General features: G+C 39.7%; 2 protein-coding genes across 2 annotated transcripts; one reads left to right on the forward strand and one right to left on the reverse strand.

The window, feature by feature from the left end:
* The first annotated feature begins 143 nt into the window (after positions 1-143).
* Positions 144-3835, forward strand: c1qtnf13 (C1q and TNF related 13). The gene is made up of 2 exons (XM_079501176.1): positions 144-246; positions 1918-3835. Exons 1-2 carry the CDS (start codon positions 183-185, stop codon positions 2997-2999), a joined length of 1146 nt encoding a protein of 381 aa, XP_079357302.1. The 5' UTR covers positions 144-182; the 3' UTR covers positions 3000-3835.
* Positions 3836-5311: 1476 nt separating this feature from the next.
* On the reverse strand, positions 5312-17452 carry nr1h4 (nuclear receptor subfamily 1, group H, member 4; the record flags this gene model as incomplete). The annotated part of the gene is made up of 9 exons (XM_079500714.1): positions 5312-5550; positions 6058-6171; positions 8449-8595; positions 9204-9303; positions 9995-10093; positions 10347-10489; positions 11803-11943; positions 15607-15990; positions 17356-17452. 9 exons carry the CDS (start codon positions 17450-17452, stop codon positions 5312-5314), a joined length of 1464 nt encoding a protein of 487 aa, XP_079356840.1.
* Between the last annotated feature and the right edge of the window lie 4862 nt (positions 17453-22314).

Below are 22314 nucleotides of genomic sequence, written 5' to 3' on the forward strand. Positions count from 1 at the left end.
TCATACTGACTATAGATAAAACAATACAAATAATATCTCCACAAGCCATCATGGTTGCATAGCCCCTCCTACTGATGTAGTCTATTCCTATGGACAAAACCCATTTCCAACTGGGGCCCAGGGTAGACCGTAGAGGGCTGGCCTGGCCATCAACAGAACAGTTACAGGAGCTTTATGAAAGAATGGACAAGAGAAGTGTCCAGCTGACTACAGTTATGCATCATGTGCATCGCCATAGCCGAACAGGTAAGTTGAAATATGTATGCTATGGGCAATATTTGAAGCAGAACTGCCTGTATAATATGTAATTTACTTTTGACATAAATCTTGGTATTTCCCAAGGTCACAAAATAGCAGATGAGAGCTTACTATGAAACCTGTGTGGTATTAACCTGTCCATTAACCATATATCTAATTTGATATATTTACGTTAACTTACACTGTATAAAGTTAAACAAAAATGTAATCAGTATTCTTTAATTACATTCTTGTCTTTATACTGAGTTAGTCACAACGTAATTTTTTTAGATCAATGAAGATATATTTTTACAACCTAACAAATTACACATAATATTATAGAATTAATGTTAAAAGATGTTATAAACTCTATGAATTTTGTCGCTTCTTTTCCAACCTCATTCTTCCACTTTCTTGACACAGACAAAACTCTGTTGTTAATAGCTGTTATTAGACGTTTATGGAATATGTATATCAAAGACAACATGATAGACTTCCACAAACTACTAGGTGTAAATTCCAAGCCTATTGGTCATGTACAGCTGGGAGATTTCCACTTGTTTACTAACCATCAAGGCCGCTATACAAAGCAACCATTTTGTTCTAATGTAAACACTTTGTCTATAGATTAGGTAAACACTTATGAGCAATATATAAAAGCATGTAAGTTAAATAAAAAGTGCTCTTACAGTATGATCCTGAACAGAATGGTAAAGCGAAGTAAAAAAAAAAGGAAGGAAAACACAAAACATTAAATAAATTATACCACCACACCAGCAAATAAAATCTTCAGTCAGGGTTTTTTATACGTGTATTTTTTTTTCTTCATGTGGACACCACAGTGATGCAGTCATGTCGACTACAGAGACAACACAACATACAGGGACAAAAACAAAACAAAGAAAACAAAACAAGACATTTACACAAAATGAGGGGAAAAAAACAGGAAAAGCAAGATACAGTGGCACAAAAACTAACCCATGTTCAAGTTCATATTCTTGTTATAATAATGATAGCTGTAAATGACCACAAATTCCAGCCATCCTCCCCAAATGACCATTAGCATTGTGGGATATGTAATAACAAGGCTTTAATATATGCACTTTTTTTTAGGTGTGTTTTAGCATTCTGTGTTTGCAAAACTAGCTCCCAGTCACTTATCCCACCTCACCAACCCTCCAACATGTTCCATTGTTCACACACACACACACACACACACACACACACACACACACACACACACACACACACACACACACACACACACACACACACAGGAACAGATGAACCAGTGCAGTGCTTAATCTAGCCCTTTTCTCTCAGTGCACAGAGTGAACAGACAATACCAGCTGAATTAGAGGGGCTCTTGCTTCCACTGAGTGTTTGATTTGAGCGGCAGGATCCGTCCTGACAGGGCTCAGACAGCCAGACTTCCTCACCCACACATATATTAGCTGACCCAGTGGCATTATAATATTAATCTTTTGTCTGATACGCAGAAGACACAGTCAAAATTGTGAATTCATCAATCTTTGATACTGGTATTTTTGTATTAAAAAAAAAGCATTGCTTTGCAAAGAATGTAAAGAAATAACACAAATGTCCAGTTCTAGTAAACCTCTTGCTTTCATTCAGTTATGTCACATAAGAGTGATTTGTTTTCTCTTTTATATCTTCCAGGTGACGTTACCCAGGGGAGCAGTCACTGGTATATAGCTTGCTTATTTGGTATGATCACCTGCGTGGGATCAGTTATGTCCCTCAGTGTTCCTCCAGTAACAACGGGACTCAGCTCTGCATTCTCTGCTACACGGACCAACAGTGTACAGGGAGGCAGCCAGAAGGCGGTCACCTTCAATCGGCTCCTGGTCAATACAGGAGGGGATTTCAACCCAGATACAGGCCACTTCCGGTGTCGAATCCCTGGGGCCTACTACTTCTCCTACTCCATGGGGAAATTTCCAAAGAAAATGCTGTCTGTCATACTCGTAAAGAATGGGGAGGAGGTGCAGGCTATAGCATTCGACGATTACCGCAAGAAAGGGAGGAAAGTTCAAAGCCAAAGCTTAATGATCAGTCTCAAAGCTATGGACACAGTGTGGCTGCTTTTACAGACAAGTCCTCAGTATGCTCTGTACAGCAATGCCGGCCCTTATATCACCTTCTCTGGTTACCTTGTCTATCCTGACATTTCCGCAACCAGCTATGTTAACAACCACTTGTCTCCACCTGGTCAGTCCTATCCCGACTGTCCCCCTCTGGGGGATCGCTGGACCAGTGGTCAAACACTTGAGAAACCAAGGTCGGCCTTCTCAGTGGCACGAACATCCACAGTCCTGGGACAAAACAGCAAGCAGCAGGACAAGCAGCCACTAACCTTTGATGTGGAGTATGTTAACATTGGGGGCCACTTCAACAAAACCTCTGGTCTGTTTACCTGCCATTTCCCCGGGGCCTACTACTTTGCCTTCACCGTCGGGAAGCACCCTCGCCGGGCTGTTTCTGTGAAGTTGATGACGGGGAACGGGGTGGTGCAGGCCATGGTGTTTGATGAGGATACGTCAAAGCGCAGGGAGATGCAGAGCCAGAGCTTGCTCCTGTCTCTACGGCAGGGGGAGAATGTGTGGTTGTATAGTCAGCAGGATGAGCGCTACGCTGTGTACAGCAACCAGGGAAGATACACCACTTTTTCTGGCTTCCTGGTGTATTCTGAAGCTGAGCCGCCCGCGATTACCACCTCCCAGGACAGAACTCATTTATAAACACTGACCCCTCCATGGTGCTATGTTTAACGATAAAAACTATCTAAACCTTTATTATAATTGTCCCACATTTTGCTCGTTAAGTTGTGTATCTATATATAGATTCATTCTGTTGATAAACAAAGAGGAATACAATTCCTATAATTTGTGCATTTTCATGTATTTACTCACTTATTACATGATACTCTCTAACAGGAGGTGGATGTATAATGTTGTCAAATGATTCCACTAGATGGAGCTATGTGCCTGTATTTATTCCTAGTTTTCATAGAAAGCATAGTTGTCTGTATGCACATTATGTGTTTAGTGATAGTGCAGTTATTTGTGAAAATATAAACATATAGTGGAAAATTATTGTTTATATTCCAAATTTGAAGATTAATCAGTGTAATTCGGTTTTGCTTAAGCTTTAAAAATCCTTGACACAGAACTTTGGTGGAAGACCTGACATCCTAATGTTCTGACACAAGATGTCAAAATATACAGAAACAAAATATATTTTTGGGTCATCACATGGAAATAATTTGTACATAATGTATAGTTTATATGATGATAGTTGTAATAACATGATTTATACATATACATAATCACTTTTATTATGTTATATTAATAAATACTTTGTGTTGCAAATTAAGTATCTTTCTTTATACTGCATTATGTGATGCTCATTACATACCACCTGCTATACAGGTTTACCACAATCAGAAATTGTCATGTACCAACCTGATGAAATTAATGCAGTATAATGTGTATTATGTCTGCTTTTTGAGTATTCTAGATAAGAAGAACAACATGAAATGTGGGAAAATACCCGGTGGAGTAATACTGTATTTCAAAATAAAGACACTAATGTTAATTTTAACATTAAAGGACAACTGTTTTTTTACAACAAGGGTTCATTTATTAGTTTGTAATGATAATAATTAAAAGTATTGCTTTCTATAGTTCTATTGTGATTTGTAACTGAGGGAGGGGTGGTAGTATTCGGGTAATTGGTCTTTTTTGAAAAAAGCCAGCATACATTTTTCAAACAAGCTTCACGGTGGCACTATAACAGGCAGATTCAAGTTTTGGCATATAACTCTTAAACTGTAGGTCTTCCAATCAACATCTTTTCACTGGATTCTGTGGCATTTCATCCTTGACCTAGTGGGGATGTGCGTACAAAGTTTCACGGCAATCGGACCTGAGGCATTTTGTACAAAACGGACCATGCCTGCAAACGTTGGAAGCCAATTAGCCAATCAGGATGGAATATGAAAAATCTGACAGATGTCTCGATCACATGACTATATAGAGATAATGTGTACCAATTTGCATGATGTTTGGACAACATCTAAAAAATCACACCCGTGTGAACTGAGTGGTGCAACTCCGTGTGGGGGTCTCCGGAACTTCCAGACCAACAGGAACGCGGCCAGGGTGCTGGCCCGGTTGTTACCATGTGGGGGTCCCCAGGGGGTCCCTCTACTGTACTGTACTAGTGTACTGTACTGTCACTGACTGTACTGTACTGTCACAACCGAAATCAAATCAAATGGCTGCTAAAAACTCAGCTTCACATCATGCAGCTGTTCAGTGTGAAGCTCAACAAGAAAAAAACACCCCCCACTAACAAATGAGCCCTTGTTGTAAAAAACCAAAGTTGTCCTTTAACTTGATTCATATATGGTAGTTCACCACAGTTTTAATGTGATAATTGTTCCATCAAAGTGGACGAGGAACAAGAAATATTTTGAAACTGTTTTTGTGTCTAATGTCCAGGTGTTATTTAGGCATATAGTGGTTTGAACAATGATCTTTCAAAAACAAAATAAACCAGAAAATATAACGTTTGCATTTTCAGTAATAAACACATTTTGTTGGAAGCTGAGTTTGTAGAACAAACCATACTTACTTCCGTGTGCAATGAAAATATTTTTTTGATTTGACTCTATCGAGTTTCTTCGTGTAGGGCTGGCCTGTTTCAGATGTCCACACAGACTCACATCAGATTGTAATATGAGCAACAACAAAAAAATACTCAGTAGAATAAAATAATAAAATTTGTTAAATATACTTCATTGGCCTTGGAGTCAATATATCAATAACATTATACTTTTAAAGTAATATATTGTTTTAGTCTGGTAAGCCTCAGGCAAAATGTCCCATGTTTTTCACCAAGTGATTACATAGCCTACTTATTAAAGCGTAACACTGAGGAGGAGCATGACATTGTTGCTCAACTTGAAATGTTCATTCAAACCTTATGTCCATCCATCCACTGGCAAAACCCCACTCCACCTATCCCAGCTGCTTTGGCCCATCATACGTCACTGTACGTCCCAGATTTCACAGAGGAGCGGGGTGAATTTGTGGTCACTCATCCTCCAGGATGTGAGCATCTCTGCATGGTGGTGGTTGAGTGTTCTCAGCTCAGTTAGCCGCCCCAGCAGACGGGCAAAGAGCTGTGGCTCCTGTGGATGCTGCAGGGCACAAAACCTTCTCAGCACGTCCAACATGGGCTCCTGTAGTCTCTCCACTGCCAGCTGATCCTTCACGTATGGTCGATCTGCAGGAGAACACAAATGGAACAACAGCATTCAGTCTAAATTAGGATTGATTGATTGATTGATTGATTGATTGATTGATTGATTGATTAACAGTATGCAGATTAGGTACATTTCAAGCAAATCTCGATACAAAAACGGTTAACTGTGGACGACACCATAAAGTATTACACTTGTTTACAATAGGGTCCACCATTTTCAATTCATCAGAACATTTAGAGACCTACAAATATACACTTCTATATAAAAATCACACCCGTGTGAAGTGAGGGGCGCTCATCATCATCGTTCATCATCGTACATCATCATCAAGAATGGTGGTCCCTTATTGGCCAAGCATTCCCACCGACATCTGATTGGTTAGCCGATTTGCTCGTCTACATATGACGTAAATTTTCCCTTCATTGTCAATGGCGCCCCTCAAACTTGATTGACTTGATTGACTGTTAAAGAATATATCAAACAATGGCAACAGAATATCTGTATAATGAAGGACATTTGATATTGACCTGGTGTCAGGATAGTTATGGCCGTGAGTAGAGCATGCTCTTCTGGCATCATCTGGAGGTCACCAATGCTTTTGTAGAAATTGAACATGGGTGTGATGAATTCCTCCGATATACCTGCAGAAAGATATACACATGTTTATGCCATGATATTTCAATTGAGTAGGCACATTTACAGTTCATAGCGATCAAGTGTGCTCCTCCCAAGTGGTAACCTGTCCTGTATCTCCAAAAGCAACTGGATTATATCACTACTGTACAGTGTACTGTACACTGAGAAGTATTTCTTCTTCCGACGTCTGACACCATGTCACCATGACTCAGCCATAACAATATAAGGAGTTCCCAATGCAGCTACACCCAAATGTGTGTTGTCTGCCTAACTTCAATACTGGTACTATGGTAGCCTACTGGTTCAACTGGTTTCGCATCTCTGTATAGATAAGACAGACAGACAGACAGACAGACAGACAGACAGACAGACAGACAGACAGACAGACAGACAGACAGACAGACAGACAGACAGTCAGACAGACAGACAGACAGACAGACAGACAGACAGACAGACCACAAGATGAGATCACAAGAATATTTAAGTATTCATGGTTCTCTACTCATTGGATTAAAAAATAACTTCAAAGTATAGCCTTCTCAAATGATTTCATTTAGTGCATGTGCAACAATAGCACCCTTCGATAAGGAACAACAACTTCTCTGGCAGCTTGGCGTGAATATTTCTAAGCCCTACAATTTAGACCAGACCTGCACTGGAGGAATCATGCACTCTGTCTCCAGCCATCCCTGCAACTATCAATTCAGTCGTCCACTCTGGTCTGTCATTGAGACACCTCAAATGTGACAACAGTGCGGTACAGTATGAATATGAAGGCACCAGAAAGTAACGCTCTTTTAAATACTTTGGCCTACATTAATTCATAAAACAGTGGCAACGAATGTGAATGTATAGACTCAATACTGGGTAAAGCCATCATACAAAGTAAACATTGTGGGCTGCAAAGGAGAGATGTACTAGTTTATGATCATGATACATGTCATGCGTGTTAGCATATCGAATTTCTGATATTTCTGATAGGCTAGCTGTGGTAAATTCTGGTAAAATCTCCTCTACGGACATAAGACAGTGCCCAGACTCACAACAGAATGAAACTGTACCCAACAAGGGTCGGCTTGCATGTGTAATCCACACCCAGGCTGGAATCAACAGGTCAGAACACAGCTCCCAGCTGCATCATCAGATGCAAGCTAATCAATTATGCACGATAAACCTGCCTAGACTTGGGTGTTTCAGCTTGCACATTGACCCCTCAGTATGTCACTGTCCTGAGTGTGCAGTCTGCTGCACAAGATGGAACAGAAGGTCTCTGAAGGTCACACATCAACATAGGAGTATTTTCTTCTACAGACGTAGCAGAAGTGACATATATTCCTTACTCAAGTAAAAGTAAAACATTGAAGACAAAAGTGAGGACAGAAAAGTGATGACACAAATTGTGATTGGCCGGCATGATTGGGTGGGAGACGTGCTATAGGTTAAGCATCGCATAACGATTGTGCCCACAGGGAACACCTGTAAGTGTAAGTGGCTGGTAGAAAGATGTCAGACATTGCGCGATACTCGAGAGATACAATACTTGAACGATACTTGTATGATAATAAGAGGATTGGATTTTTGTTGTACCGGGTTTGTTTTGGACAAAAATCCTTTCTCTCCATCCACTATCATTGAAATAACATTTATACTTTGCCCATCTTTCCAGGTTTGTGTAAACACAAACATAAGATAAAAGTGAAGACGGAAAAGTGAGGACGCAAATTGTGATTGGCCAGAATGAGATGATGTATGATGATAAGAGCGCCCACTCACTTCACACGGGTGTGATTTTTTTAAGTCAATGCAATTTCATGAAGGTGTATATTAAAGCAGCCAACGGTAGAAAGGTACAAATAAATATACATCCACTACTCTGCTCTATCACGTCAGTTGGGATTAGATTTGTTAGGAATGTTTGATCATCCGTCCGGCCTAGATTCCTGATGTGTGAATTTAGCTAATCATTCCTGTGAATTCTAGACTGTTTGGAAAATGTAGTTTTGAGTAGAAAGTATAATGAAAGGATTTTTCTAGTCTTGAGTAAAGCCTTCTCAAGTAAGGTACAGATTACAATAACGTCAATATGACAATAAAGTAACTTTATATCTGTCATAATATATTTGTCTATATATTTGTCATACCAATTCCATTTTGTGACTGTATTTTGGTGATGGTCATCGGATCTTGAAGGCCATTTGTGTACACAAAATTACCGTACTAAACTGTGAGAATATTACTATACTGTAGCAAATCATTAAATGTTTCCTTCTAGGTGGTCTCACCACTCTTGCGTATCCTGTCCTCTAGCACTTCTGTGTGTCCATGGGGCATTCTTCTGGTGAAGACCTGAGCCGAGCGCAGAAACATGGCCTCCACAGCTGAGCCTTTTAGCAGTGCAATCTGATCTTCATGGTCCAGAGCCAAGAAACCTGCCAGAGGGACCATACAGTACCATTCTTTACACCTTACCATACACCTTATGGCCTTTGCTACCAGTAACCACTGATATCACTATATCAATCCACTCCCATACTGCACTGTAGTATGCATGGAACATATAACTGAGTCCTGTACTGTATACAGTTCTACGCTTTCAGATAAATTAACCACTTTACTGTAAACCCTATACCTATACAGTAGTGTACATCGTTGTCCCGGATCCCCCATCGTCTGTACTTGGTCCCATCCGGTTTTGGTCCTTCAAATCTCTTAAAAAATAACAAATCTACAAGTTCACAACACGTGACGTTGCAACGCAACATAGGCTGTGAGCTTGCAGATCTGGTCATTTCACAGAATGGTCGTATATTTTTGCCGTATGTTCACCTATTATGACATGTCGACAATAAGGACGGTAGGGTTCATCTGGTTAAGACTATGGATTTTGGTGTGTACAACAGCGAGATCTAAGGATCGTAATCTTAGGCTAATAATAAAGGCATACGACTGATGTTACTTACTTACTTTACTTTACTTTTACGACTGATGTAGTCAAATATTATTCCATCCAAAACGTTAGCTGGGATATTTATTATACCTGGAATGTTTTTAGTAAACTCCACAAGGACTTGTACATGACTCGTTGCCATCTCCGTCAGTAGGAGGACGTTTTCTTCTGCATTGAACTCTTCTTGGAGCTGGGTAGACAATATGAACACACGTCAATGGAACAGGGAGATCAGGCTGAGACAGTGAGACAGAGGACATGCTGATAAGACAAGTTGCATAAGCTCCACCAGCAGAAGGCTATGCTACATGGAGCTCACAGCTGAAGTTCAGGAGCAGGACCACACCTCCAATCCGGCCACCTCCACCTCCTATCAAGCCACCTCCAATCCGACCACCTCCACCTCCTATCAAGCCACCTCCAATCAGGTCACCTCCAGCCACATATAAAAGCCCTCCTAACCACGGTTCTCCCTCCGTTCTTATTTTCATCACCCCGCCCCATTGCTCATCCTACTTCCTCTCTAACCTCTCCTTTACAGGTCCCTGACGGGGGTTCGCCGTGCCCGGGAGCATGCCGGACCCCCCGAGGCCTCCCCATCTCGGCTTAAAGGTCGTCGTCGATGGCCGTCCCATGTTGTGTTCATGATCTGTTTCTTCCCCTGCCAGCAATAAAATCTGTTCAACTTCATTGGTGGTGTGGTCCTTGCTAGTGAACAGAACAGTGGCGTTTTGTGTCTGTTAATCTCAGGCAAAGGATATTAACTTTATGATACCCCCTTGTATACCAAGCATATAGGTCGTGGTGTGAGATCTCATTGCTTGAACCACAAACAGAAGAAAGCACTATGAAAAACTGACATGTTGTCAAGAGTAACATACCAGTTTTTTGGCCATATCCTGAGGAATTCTATGTTTGTTGTATGCATCTACTATGAAATTCAATAGCGTTTGCTGTTCTTGAGTGAGTTCAACCTTTTCCTGGATGAAAAAGAACAACAGAAGTTTGTCACAGTTTGTAAAGTTGAGGCATTAGTGTTATATGATCTATCAGTTACCTCAGCAGGCATTAGAACGGATGTAATATTTATGAAGGTCAAGGCTAAGAGATTAAGAATAATCCCAAGGACAGTCAGTGAGGGCTTTTACGTCATCTTCCACATCAAATACATTTGATCATTATTTCCAGTGACTGTTTGTGTCTCATCTGGAGAAAGCAACAGGTTGTGATTACCTTTGATAACCTGGTTGTGGAGGTAACCTGTTTGTTGTCTCCAATGTCTGTACCTTCTGTGTCATCACCAGTGGATTCTCCAGGGGAGGCCTTGGTATTCTTCCTCAGCCTTTTAGATTTACACTGGATCTCTGTCAACAAGCCTGCCAAAAGTGACAAAAACCTTACACTATGTGTTAAATACCTCACAACTGTTTTTTTATTATTATTATTTTTCCCAGCAGTGATTCTAATCTACACAGCAAAATGTAATACAATTAATGTGAACAAATTGACCATTACATTTACATTTTTATATTCCAAAGTAAACACTATGTAAACAGCTGTCGACCGCGTCAAAACTTGCATGTCTCAGATTAACATACAGAACTCCAGGACCCTAAACGGCACACCCGTCAAACCACCTTGCAATATTCATCACAACTTCCCTGCACTATTTATGAGCAACAGGAGCTCACTCTGTCCTACTATCTACCAACGGCAACTACAAATACACACAGTAAATCCAGAGTGTTAATTTAACTCTGAGCGCATGCAGTTTCTTTGACTTGTTTTAAAGTTAAAATAACACTCCTGATTTCATGCCAGTTTCCCAGCCCAGGACAACGGGCAAATACACAAAAAAGATTACAAAGTGTATTTTCAGGATAACATGAGATCATTAAATTATTACGGCTACTATAATAAGAAATATCTACAAACAGCTGCACTTTTATAGTCAGAGTTAAATTAATTTTCCACGTGAGTCATTTTGTAGGCTATTATTAGTATTTTGTTTTACCATTAAGATGCTGTGAGAGATTTTAGCTTTTGCTCACAGAATTGTCTAATTATTCCCATAATAATCATTGTCAATTGACAAATTATTCCCATAATAATCATTGCAATGGGAATAGGCATTTGACCCTTTTTTGAACATAAATTAATGTAAAATTCACAATCAGGAGAGATACCTCATACAGCAGGATACAGTTTAAACAAGAGAATTGGAAGTAACGAAACAAAACAATTGGCAGATGAAATTGGAACTGGAACACTATACAATTGGAGCTAATTAATGAGTTCTTTCTCCTATAATTGATTGGTGTACCTTACTAAAGAACTGGAGAGACAGAGAGCCCAATATTAGGGTTTCAATTGTTTTGTCAAAATCTCACACCTTTGTTTACTTTTGCAGGGCACTAATAATAAAATGTATCACTTATGATAACATGCCCAAAATATAGACGCCAGGTTGAAAGTGACTAAAATAAAGATTGTAGGGTCTAGATTTTAGAATTTCAGTTCAATTGGGGATGTCAAAATATCGAACCGGGGCTTAAATTACCTAAAATATAGGCTGGAACCAGCAAAAGACCAAACAGTCGTGAAATTAATTAACATTTGCTTGATTTCCCTGCTCATGATGACATTATTCAACTGTCCTCGATCTTATGCCAACAGTAGCCATACTCACATTCTGCCAGCATGCCCATCTCTTTGCATTTTCTCAGTCGACACTCCTGGCATTTCCTGCGCATGTACATGTCCATTTCACAATTTCCTCCACTCTTGCATTTGTACACAGCATTCTTTGTTACACTTCGTCGGAAGAAGCCTGAACATGGTTAGCAAAAAATGTCATTATCATGAGTGTGATTTATGCCTAAATTATGCTCTGTCGCATGACAGATTATAAATTGAGCACTACGCTCACAGAAAGACATTTAGGAACTTAAAAATAGAATACACAAAAGAAGTAAAGAACATAAAGAGATAGTATATATTATTAATCGTGGTTATATATTTATATATATTATATATTAGGGGTGCACGATTATGAAATTATGACCGATATCCAATCTCCGATTATCATATCTGCTGATACCGATTCTGACCAAGTCCGATATTATACAGAGGACCACAATGGAAACAAGCCTAGGCCATAGGGCTTGGCCCAAAGCCTGTTAATAAAGTATTCAATCAATCAATAAATAGCTACTCTTTTCCAAGTGTCTGTATTCACAACGGAATTAATTACTTAAGATTTTACATTGTATTTGATTTGGCTTTTGTTCCTGACTAGAGGTACTAGACACTTTATATTGAACTCATTGATGAATTTTTACATTTTTCATTTATTTTGCTGGGGAAAACCGATTAAATAATCAGGATTATTTTGAGACTGATCCATAATTTTTATGGCTTTTAAGGATATGGCTAATCCTTTGAACATGAATGTAATCATGTGAACATTTAAATGGCCAGTATGTTCCAAGAATTGTATCGATAGGATCCCCCATTGCCCAAGCCCACCTGGCAATGTTCCAGAGTATACTGTTCCCAAGTGAGTGCAGTGCGTGACCCACATGCACTCACTTATGGGAACAGTTATTAGACATTCTGACATAGAACATTAAGCACAATGAAAGACATTAGCGTTTTGCACAGCTCAAGTTCCCCCCCACATTGTACAGCGGAAAGCTGAGAGGGCAGTTGGGAACCCAATCTGGCCTTTGTAGCAGGGCAGCAAGACCTAAAGCAATTCTCAGGCAAATGGCAGGGCACACCGGTGGCTGCACTCCTGGTATTGTCCCACCTGACAGTGTGGAATTACACTCATATCCATTCCCCTTGTGGTTCGGCAGGAACAAGAGCAAAACCACGGCATCATAAAACAAATGTCAGCGAGAGCTGCTGGAGGCCACATCTTGGGTGGCGTGCCACTATACTGGAAGTGGGTTTGTTTTTACATGAAGACGGGTTGTAAAGTTATTCTTGCTTTTGACTAGTTTCAAAGTTCAAGGACAACTCCTTTGTTCTTTATGGATCTACGTCAAGACGGTCAAGTAGTTCATCGTTACAAGTAGTGACAGCTGACTTGAAGTGTGTATATGAAGTAATCTTTCTTTTGACATTTAATCAAACAAAGAACAAATTAGCAATTAGCAGCCTAGGTGCCCAGACCGCTAGGCCGGCCCGGGCCTGTTGTGGAACAATATTGTCCCTTTAATCAGCCAGCCTCCTGCTTAATGAGTAAGATGTTACTTACTCCACAAATTAACATATAGTATGACACTTCACCAACAGCTGATGGAATTGGGTTTTAATGTATTTCACAAAATATAACAGGTGTGCAATAACTAAGTAAATACCCTGCAAAACACTTGTAATGAAAATCGCCTGCTCAACACTTTTTAAGATTATTATTATTAGGCTTATATTCTGCTATATTGTTCCTTTAAAATTGAGTCTCTTATAAAGGCCTATTATTAGACGATGTGCGTGTGCATGTATCCCTGGTTTTCTGGGAAGCCAGGTTAAGTAATATCACATATATTATTTCTAAAATTAAATTAAATACATTTTCCATACCATTAAAACTAAAACATCAGAGTTTAGCGGTTCATTGTTGGGACCTATTCGTTCATGTAAGACTAAGCATACTATACTGGTTAACAATAAACTGATTTAAGCCCGGCTATACTTCAACTTATGGTGAATAGCAAAAATAGTCAAGGTTGTAGACCTGATATTTTAACTAATTTTGAAGGGCGCTATATACAGGTTTAATGTTTGTTTTTAGTTCAATGTTTGTTTTAAAAACGCCATTGACAATGAAGGGAAAATTTACGTCATCTTGTCCCTAACACAAACATTAAATGCCATTAACAATAAAGAGAATTTAATGTTTGTTTTGACACCGTTTGTTTTACATGATCATTACATCACCTAATCATAGTTAGACTTTGATAGCCTGTATTAGCGCCCCTCGCTTCACACGGGTGTGATTCTTAATTACTAGACCTGTGCCCGATGGTCACCAGCCTACTACTTGGGAACGATGCAGTTTGGGAACAAGGAAAGTAGGGAATGCATTCCTCACCCTGTTATGCAATGACCGTTATTCTATTGTCATAGCACCCGTTTTAACCATCTGTCTGTCTGTCTGTCTGTCTGTCTGTGCACATATGGTGATCTCTGTATTTGTCTGTCTGCCTGTATCCCTTATGGAGATCTCTATATCTGTCTGTCCTTCCTTGTCCCTATATGGAGAATAATATCCCTGATGTTATGGACATGCCAATATAAGGGCATATAACTGACTGTTAAAAGTGGACTGACTACCTATTCAAATGGCAGGTGTGGGGAATTTGGCATGAGGTATGGGGGATATGCCAAATCTAGCTACGACTGGGGTTGTCATGCCAATCAATTGGCCCATTAGGCGGCCAGAGCCTTGCATTATTGTAAGAATTTTGAGGGGTGCTAGCCCCTCCTATCTCCATCTTTTAGTGTGCGTGTAAACACAAACTTTGTCCTGGACTCCTAACACAAACATTAAATGCCATTGATAATGAATGGCCAGTTTTGAGTGTTTGTGTAAACACAAACATTAAAAGGCTAATGATTGGCCAGAATGAGATGATGTATGATAAGAGCGCCCCTCACTTCACACGGCTGGGATTTTTAAAGCAGCTATAACATGCATTTTAAAACTGTTTCTATCATATTGCATTGTCCCTCAAACTAATTTCTAATGGTTTGAGCCTCAATCACCACTCTGATATAGCCAGTTCATATCATTTCTTTTTTGCTTCTGAAGCTGTTTTAGCTGCAGTACCACAATGTCCTGAGGTGGTGGGGGTGCAAATATTATTTAATATTTGAGTCATTATAATGCTGATGCTAGATAAACCCAGACTTGTTTCGATTCCATGCCAGCTTGGAAAAACAACAATAGTGAACATTGTAAACAAAGTGGAATGCAATGCATTTGGAACTGAAGACTGAAGAGGAGGAGGAATTATACAAAGTATACTGATGACATCACGCATATGACCAAATCAGTTGAGCTGTTCCTGAGAGCAATTTCCATAAAAGCCCTATATGATGAGAAAGCCTGATTGTTCAAAATTGCACATTTGTGGGGATAGAAGATACATGTCTCCACACGTCTCAAGATTTGCCATTGACAATGCTAGGGGAATTCAGGTCAAATGTTCGCTAAATCTTGTCCCCACACGTCTCAAGATTTGCCATTGACAATGAAAAAGTCTGCTAAATATGACGTAAATTAGACATCAAAACATTAAACGCCATTGACATTGAAGGGAAAAGTTACGTCATATGTAAACGAGCAAATCAGCTAACCAATCACAGGCAACAGGCACACTGGTGTGATTTTTTTATTTTATTTTAGGGAGAGTTGCCCAAAATAGGTGTGCCAGGGTAAATAAATGCCAGGGTATTCTCAATTTGAATAATGGGACAACCTTACCTTTGCATCCCTCACACGTGAGAGCATTATAGTGGTAACCGGATGCCTTGTCCCCACACACGACACACAGTTCCTCCCCTTTGACCCTTCCAGCTTGAGACATTTGCCTGGTTCTCTTGCACCCTGCAGGCAGTGCAGGAGGTACCTCCTCCATCTCAGCATCATAGGTAACCTCCTGCGGCCCCTTCCTCAGTTCGTACATCCCTGTGTGTGAGTACCAATCCTCTCCGCTGTACTGGGGGTAGTAATTGTGACTGTGAGTGGAATAGTATGGTGACGAGCACATGGTCGGCTCCATAGATGAGTACTGCATGCTGGGATAGCCGGTGAAGGGCAAAGCGTCTGGATCCTGAAGCAGTGGACTCCCTTGGTCTGCCAGAATGTCTGAGGAAGAGAAATAAGATGAATACCACTGGTGTTGGCCACTTAAACCCATCATGCTTTGTTGTATGATGAACAGGGAAAATAACAGATCTACAAGTTCAATGTTAACTGTAGTTAACAACAGCTGCAAAGCAAAATAATGAGCATTGATTCAACTCTCAGAGTTAAGTGAATGCTTTGTTATTGTGTGAATTTGATCATGGGATTTGGAGGTTAACACCATCCGTCTGTTTTATGACAGGATCAGTATATGGTGTAACTACTGTATGGGGACATCACACAAGGAAGTAGTCCATCTTTTTCTAAATGTAGTGAGGGATTTCCAGTGAAGATTTCATTCAATGATATTAAATGTGTCCCAGCAGAAGCTGCGAGCCTTGGATAATGATACAGCAGTGAATAGTAATAAACCTATAAATGATTAACAACTCACTCTCACTGTAAAATGACAAAGGGCTATCGGTCATTACAAACAGATATTTCAATGATGAAAAGTAGAACTATCTTCTTTAACATGTGTTGTTCTTGCTTACTGTCAATTGCTGTCAATCGCTCTGGATTAAGAGTGTCTGCTAAATGCCTAAATTGTAAATTGTAAATTGTTAACACATCATTTGAGAGACTCAAAACCATTCATGACATAATTTTCAGTCAGGAGAGGGTAATGACAAAACAAATACAAATACAGTAGCCTCCAACATCTATGCAAAACACACATGTCTTGTCATCTGTAAGGTCGAATCCCATATAGCATTAAATTCTGTTCAGAATCAAACCAAATTAATAAACTGACCTCCTGAGGACTTTGTCTGGACCATGGCCATCTCAGTGTCACCCAGAACCAGGTTATTCTGTGCTCTGATCACAATATTCCAACTAGTCTGAAGCTCTACATTTGCTCGTACCTTTGGTTTACGTATCGTCGTTAAACATGTTTTCTCTGCTTCCTTTGATGAGAAGCCCTTCTATAAACACTCTGGAACAGTAGTACTGTAGTTCTGTAATGGAACAGCTCGACACTTGCTTGAGGAGTGCCAAGGGGAGCAAAGGTTGTCATAGCTACTCATTAACCTGACAGTCACATTTCCTTGCATCACTATGGTAGAAGGCTGGTAATGTGTGAAGTTTTCACATCTGGACAAAGGAACAAGCTCACTGGCCTCTAGGGACTACTGAATGGTATATGTAATACCAAAAAAATAAAAAAAAGGAAAAAATAAACAATTTTTCAACAAAAAACATTCTGCAGCTTACAATCGGTATAATCAGTGTAAATTAGACATTGGGATATCAGCTCTTAACTATAGAACAAGTCTAATGTGTGTCAGAGGTTGTCATAATAGTAGTACACCTGTGGTCACGTACCAAAAAAGTGTGAGCTCTCTGACAAGGGGTATCCATCGTTGGGTGGGATTTGTAATGGTCCCACCACGTTGACATCGTGGCCCACCCACTCATTCATCCAGGAGGGTGTCAGGGGCCCAACTCAGAATGAAAAAGACGTGATCGGATGCAAAGCAGCAGGAAGCCTTCGTCCACTACTGAAACAGAAACATTGAACAATTAGTGAGAGGTGTGACTGATGGCATTTCTGTCTCCACTCTTTAAGAGCTTCATATGAATTCTCATTTGTCTAGACGTGTAGCTATGTGAAGCTACAGTAGAAGTATAATGTACTGTATGTCTGGATTCCACTGGAAAGTAATTAAACATCAGGTTGTACTTCGTTTTTACATCAACGCCTCTTCTCTCCCACATGGAGATGTTAACACGCTGCGCATCCATGTGGGGGGGAATGTTGAATGTTGGGTGCAAAAGACCTCCCTGGCTGACACTGTTACTGAGACAATGCTCTCTGTTAGGCTACAGGTGTTAACATATGTCTTTTGCTATTACGCACTCAAATAGGCTACACAATCTCACCCTGCTGCTTATCAAGGTAAATAATTGCATAACATTATATTATAACAAATATTTGAAATGTAGTTCCCTTGAAGCCTTAATACGTACAGTATGGCCTCTGTGGTGAAACAAAATAGTCACAAGGCCACAATGAACATGGGAGGTTAATCAAGCCACGTGAAAACAGTACCACATATGAATCATTACAGTTATAAATCTCATTTGCCGTTTTTCTTGTTTTAATTAACATTGATTAATTTCCCCTGGGATGGAGCCGTCCGTAGCCCACGAGGAGCTCTAAACCCCAGCCTACACAACCGCTCTAGCGAGGCCTCTCCACAGTGGCACATAGAACACATTCGTATAGGTCTCTCACTACTTCACATGCTATATTTTGCACTAAATCATATACTTACTCCTGTTAGGTGATGTGTGTCCTAATGTCTCCAGCCTGTCTCTGATGTCCACGCTTTCAGCTAAAGCACCATCAATATTGCTAATGATCATTTAGGCTACTATAGCAGCTTCTGTCTGGCCTCCAGTGAGAGTATGTGAGACCAGTTGGGGTCAGGGACGAAGGGATGGTGGTTATTAATTAAACTGTCCATTCCTGTCTATAGACATCCCCTCCCCTTTCTGCCGTCATTCCCCTGAAATCCCTCTTTATCTAGGATGAAGCCTCAGACCCGAGATCCCTCCCACATACAATAATATCACACACACACACACATCACACCAAGTCATTAGCACAAGCAGATAGCATGACGAGTACATGCCAACTGGACAAGAGCATTGCTATCAGTCTTCTGGTTTATATTTTATATCACTGGATGGAAACATTCTGCCTCACTGTTTTACATATGGAATCTCATCGCAGCAACAGCTGCACTGTACCGGTTGAACTTTCAATTTCAAAACGCACAAGAGGATTTTGAGTTTATTGAATGAATACACATCTATGACAAAAACTAAAGAAAGTTGTATTTAGTTGTATTTAGCAGTCTATAATGTAGGTCCTTGATCTGAAATAATAATAATAAAAACAATGTATCCAGTTAGCTGTGAGGAATAAGTCTTACATCCTCAGAGTAATGGTGCTGAGCGTTCACATACACTAGGCATTAGGCAAGTATACATTAGGGAACCTCATGAGAAATGTATTAACAATGTAATGGTTCTTGCGTGTCTATAAATCTTAATGTATCCAAAAACAAGAGCTTAATCATTGATGGGTTGTTGCTCCATCCAAAGAGGCCTATCTGAGTCAACAGACAGTGCCTCTGAAATAAACAGAACCTTTGCCATTGGTTGCCAGCTGTTTGTGAACTATCTGGTCTGTCTTTGAGAGACATGGGGGGAATGGGTTGGTTGTGATGGCCTGGCCTCAGCAAAAGCAAAGACAGATCTCCATCCGGCAGCAGCAGTTAAAATGTGATGTTCTATTCTCCTCTCATCATGTCCTACTTTCTTGTCATGGCATGTTAGCGATTGAAAAAGATTAATTGGTTTGGTGTTGGGCAGTACTGTATATCTTAGCTTTAAGAAGCTAAGCTCCTAGTTTAACTACATTTCCAAATACTTTCAGAATTACCGGTATGTTGTTTTGTTTTGCTGGGTAGCTTGACGCTACCCAGCATTTTCACATTTTCAGTGGCACATCAACATAACTTGATGTGCCAAGTTATGATATGCCTTGATGTACAGATGAGTTTAAACTCCTTTGTCCATTACATCAAAGAGAGAATTCTCCATATCCATCCATTTGTAGCTTTTATACGGTGTTTTATTCACTCATTCAATCAATCAATCAATCAATTAATCAATCAATCAATCAATCAATCAATCAATCAATCAATCAATCCATCTCATGATTTTTAGTATAGCCCAGTTACTTTCTAAAGTAGCATGTGTGTGAGTTACTGAAATCAGAAATAACAAGCATTAAATTGGCAAATTGTCTGACAATATTATGCCCTCGAGGAAAGTCTGAAAAAGGGCAGAAACAAGGTCCATAACCTTGAATATTTTCTGGGTAGGCCTACACGTCATCCTTGTAAATGCAGATGTTTTTCTTTCACTTCTACTGTTGCTTGATGTGAAACAAAATGTTGAAGCCTTTTCAGGAAGAATCGCTTCAAGTAATTATATCCAAATGTGAGAATGAAGTAAACTTGGGGAGAAGACAGATAAGACAAAGGATGTTTACCACAGCATGATGGAAAACAGATGTAGCCTGTGGAGTCATCTAATTTGAGCCCACCAACATAAACAAGCCGTGTTGAAGACAGGCGATTTTGTCAACTAGTTTTGCCAGATAACAAGCCTCTATAGCTTTCATACTGTATAAAAATATCACACCTGTGTGAAGTGAGCGGTGCAGACAGACAGACAGACAGACAGACAGACAGACAGACAGACAGACAGACAGACAGACAGACAGACAGACAGACAGACAGACAGACAGACAGACAGACAGACAGACAGACAGACAGAGCTGCGTATTGGAGCGGAGGCACCGCTCAAAAAACATGGGGAGCAAAAATGGTGTGGATAACAAAGTTTTATTCGGGGTCTACTGAAGTTGACCCATAATAAGGCCAAATTGATCACTAAAGGGGATCAGGCCTTTGTGGTTAAGCCCCCAATGTTCTGGAGTAGCCTACCAGAGGAACTGAGGCTAACTCAGTCTCTAACACATTTTTTTTTTTTAAATAACATTTCTAAATGTTTTTTTTTGTGGCTTTCGCCTTTATATTATATTTTTTATGGAGGGACAGACAGTAGGCTGACAGGAAATGAGGAGAGAGATGGGGGGAAGACATGCAGTAAAGGCCGTCGGGATCGGAAGTCGAACCCACGGCACACTGCCAGACTGGATTACCAGCCAAGGTGCCTGGACCACTGAGCCACGGCCCAGGCTAAATAACATTTCTTATTGAATTTTTATGTTTTCACATAAAGATGAATCAAATGTATACAGAAAAAGTGAGACAAACTAGAAAGGTATAAATAAAAGCACAATATTTTAAAACCCTCCTGAAGGACTGGCCTTTGCATCTCCTTGATTTATATCTGCGTTTATTATTTTATTAAGTATAAATAATATTATATTATATTGTAACAAGCTGAAATAATGCCGCAATGTGTAGGTGCATTTTAATGTTGCAATGCATTAGCCACTATTAAAGGCTTTTTACTTTTCTACAAGATTGCCTTTATTGGTCTCATCCTTTTCTGCATCAATTCACCCAGTTGTAACAAAGAGCACCTTGTTGTAGATTTTTACTCCGGCCAAACAGATGAGCTCCTTCCTCTCTTTTTTCTAAGATGAAATAATGATTCAGGTATTTGCTGTACATTCAGTTGACAGGTAGGTGTTTCAAACTGTTATTTATTTTCCACTGAAGCAACTGACAAATTTAACTTTCTTGGTGGAGTACGCACATGGAACTTTTCAATCAACATTTGAAAAGATTTTCGTTTCATGTTATTGAATAATAAGCCGTTGAGGTCATCTATGCTTTTAAATGATAAATGTTAATATAAATAATAATGTAATACACTGGCAAGTGTTAAAGTAAAGTGCATGGCAAATCAATATCTTTTGTTTTCTCCAAACAATAGTGTAATCATTTCTTGTGCAAAACCTGCTCTCTATTCTTTCACAGTATTGAAAATCAAAGCTGTAAATTCACCAGATTAATTACATTTTTAGTGACACATCACTGTAAATGCTTCCAAACAGGGGCTTCGCTGGGTTTCCCTGCTTTACTTTAGTCTTACATTCATAAACTGCTATGGAAGGAAAGAAACAGCAAAAGAATAAATACATTATCAACAGACAATTGCATGATGTGAAATTAAAGCAGACATTTTTGTTTGGATTGGACATGCTGAATTCACTCAACATTTTGCCTCCATACACAGCAAAATCAATTTACAGATTCCAGAATTGTCCATTTTACTGTGAATGGTCTCCCAGCCAGCACCATGAATAACAATGATGGAAGTGGATGTTCATACTAGAACCTGCTCAGAAATGTAGAGCAAGCTATTGAAGCTAACTAGTGGAATTACTGGACAGTAGCAAATATGTACAAGCAAAATGAAGAAGGCGCCTCACTTTACCACTGTGGTCTGCACCATGAATGAAACCATCACATTTCATAAACACATCTCTTTTCACGTTGCATAGCTGACACAAGACATTTCAAAACATGTTTACATGGTTGAAGGGAATCAACACACATTTCATTCCAATTTTGATTCAGATTCAGATCATTCAGATTTAGAGTGCAAAGACAGGTATGGTCAGTTGTGGGACAAAATTGAAGTTTGGTAAACAATGTTCGTTGTACATCTTTCTTGGAATGTTGGTTTTATCAATCATTATTCTGATCATATTTCTCTGTTGAACAATGT

This window comes from Electrona antarctica, assembly GCF_951216825.1.
Source record: "Electrona antarctica genome assembly, chromosome: 5".
Classification (NCBI taxonomy): domain Eukaryota; kingdom Metazoa; phylum Chordata; class Actinopteri; order Myctophiformes; family Myctophidae; genus Electrona; species Electrona antarctica.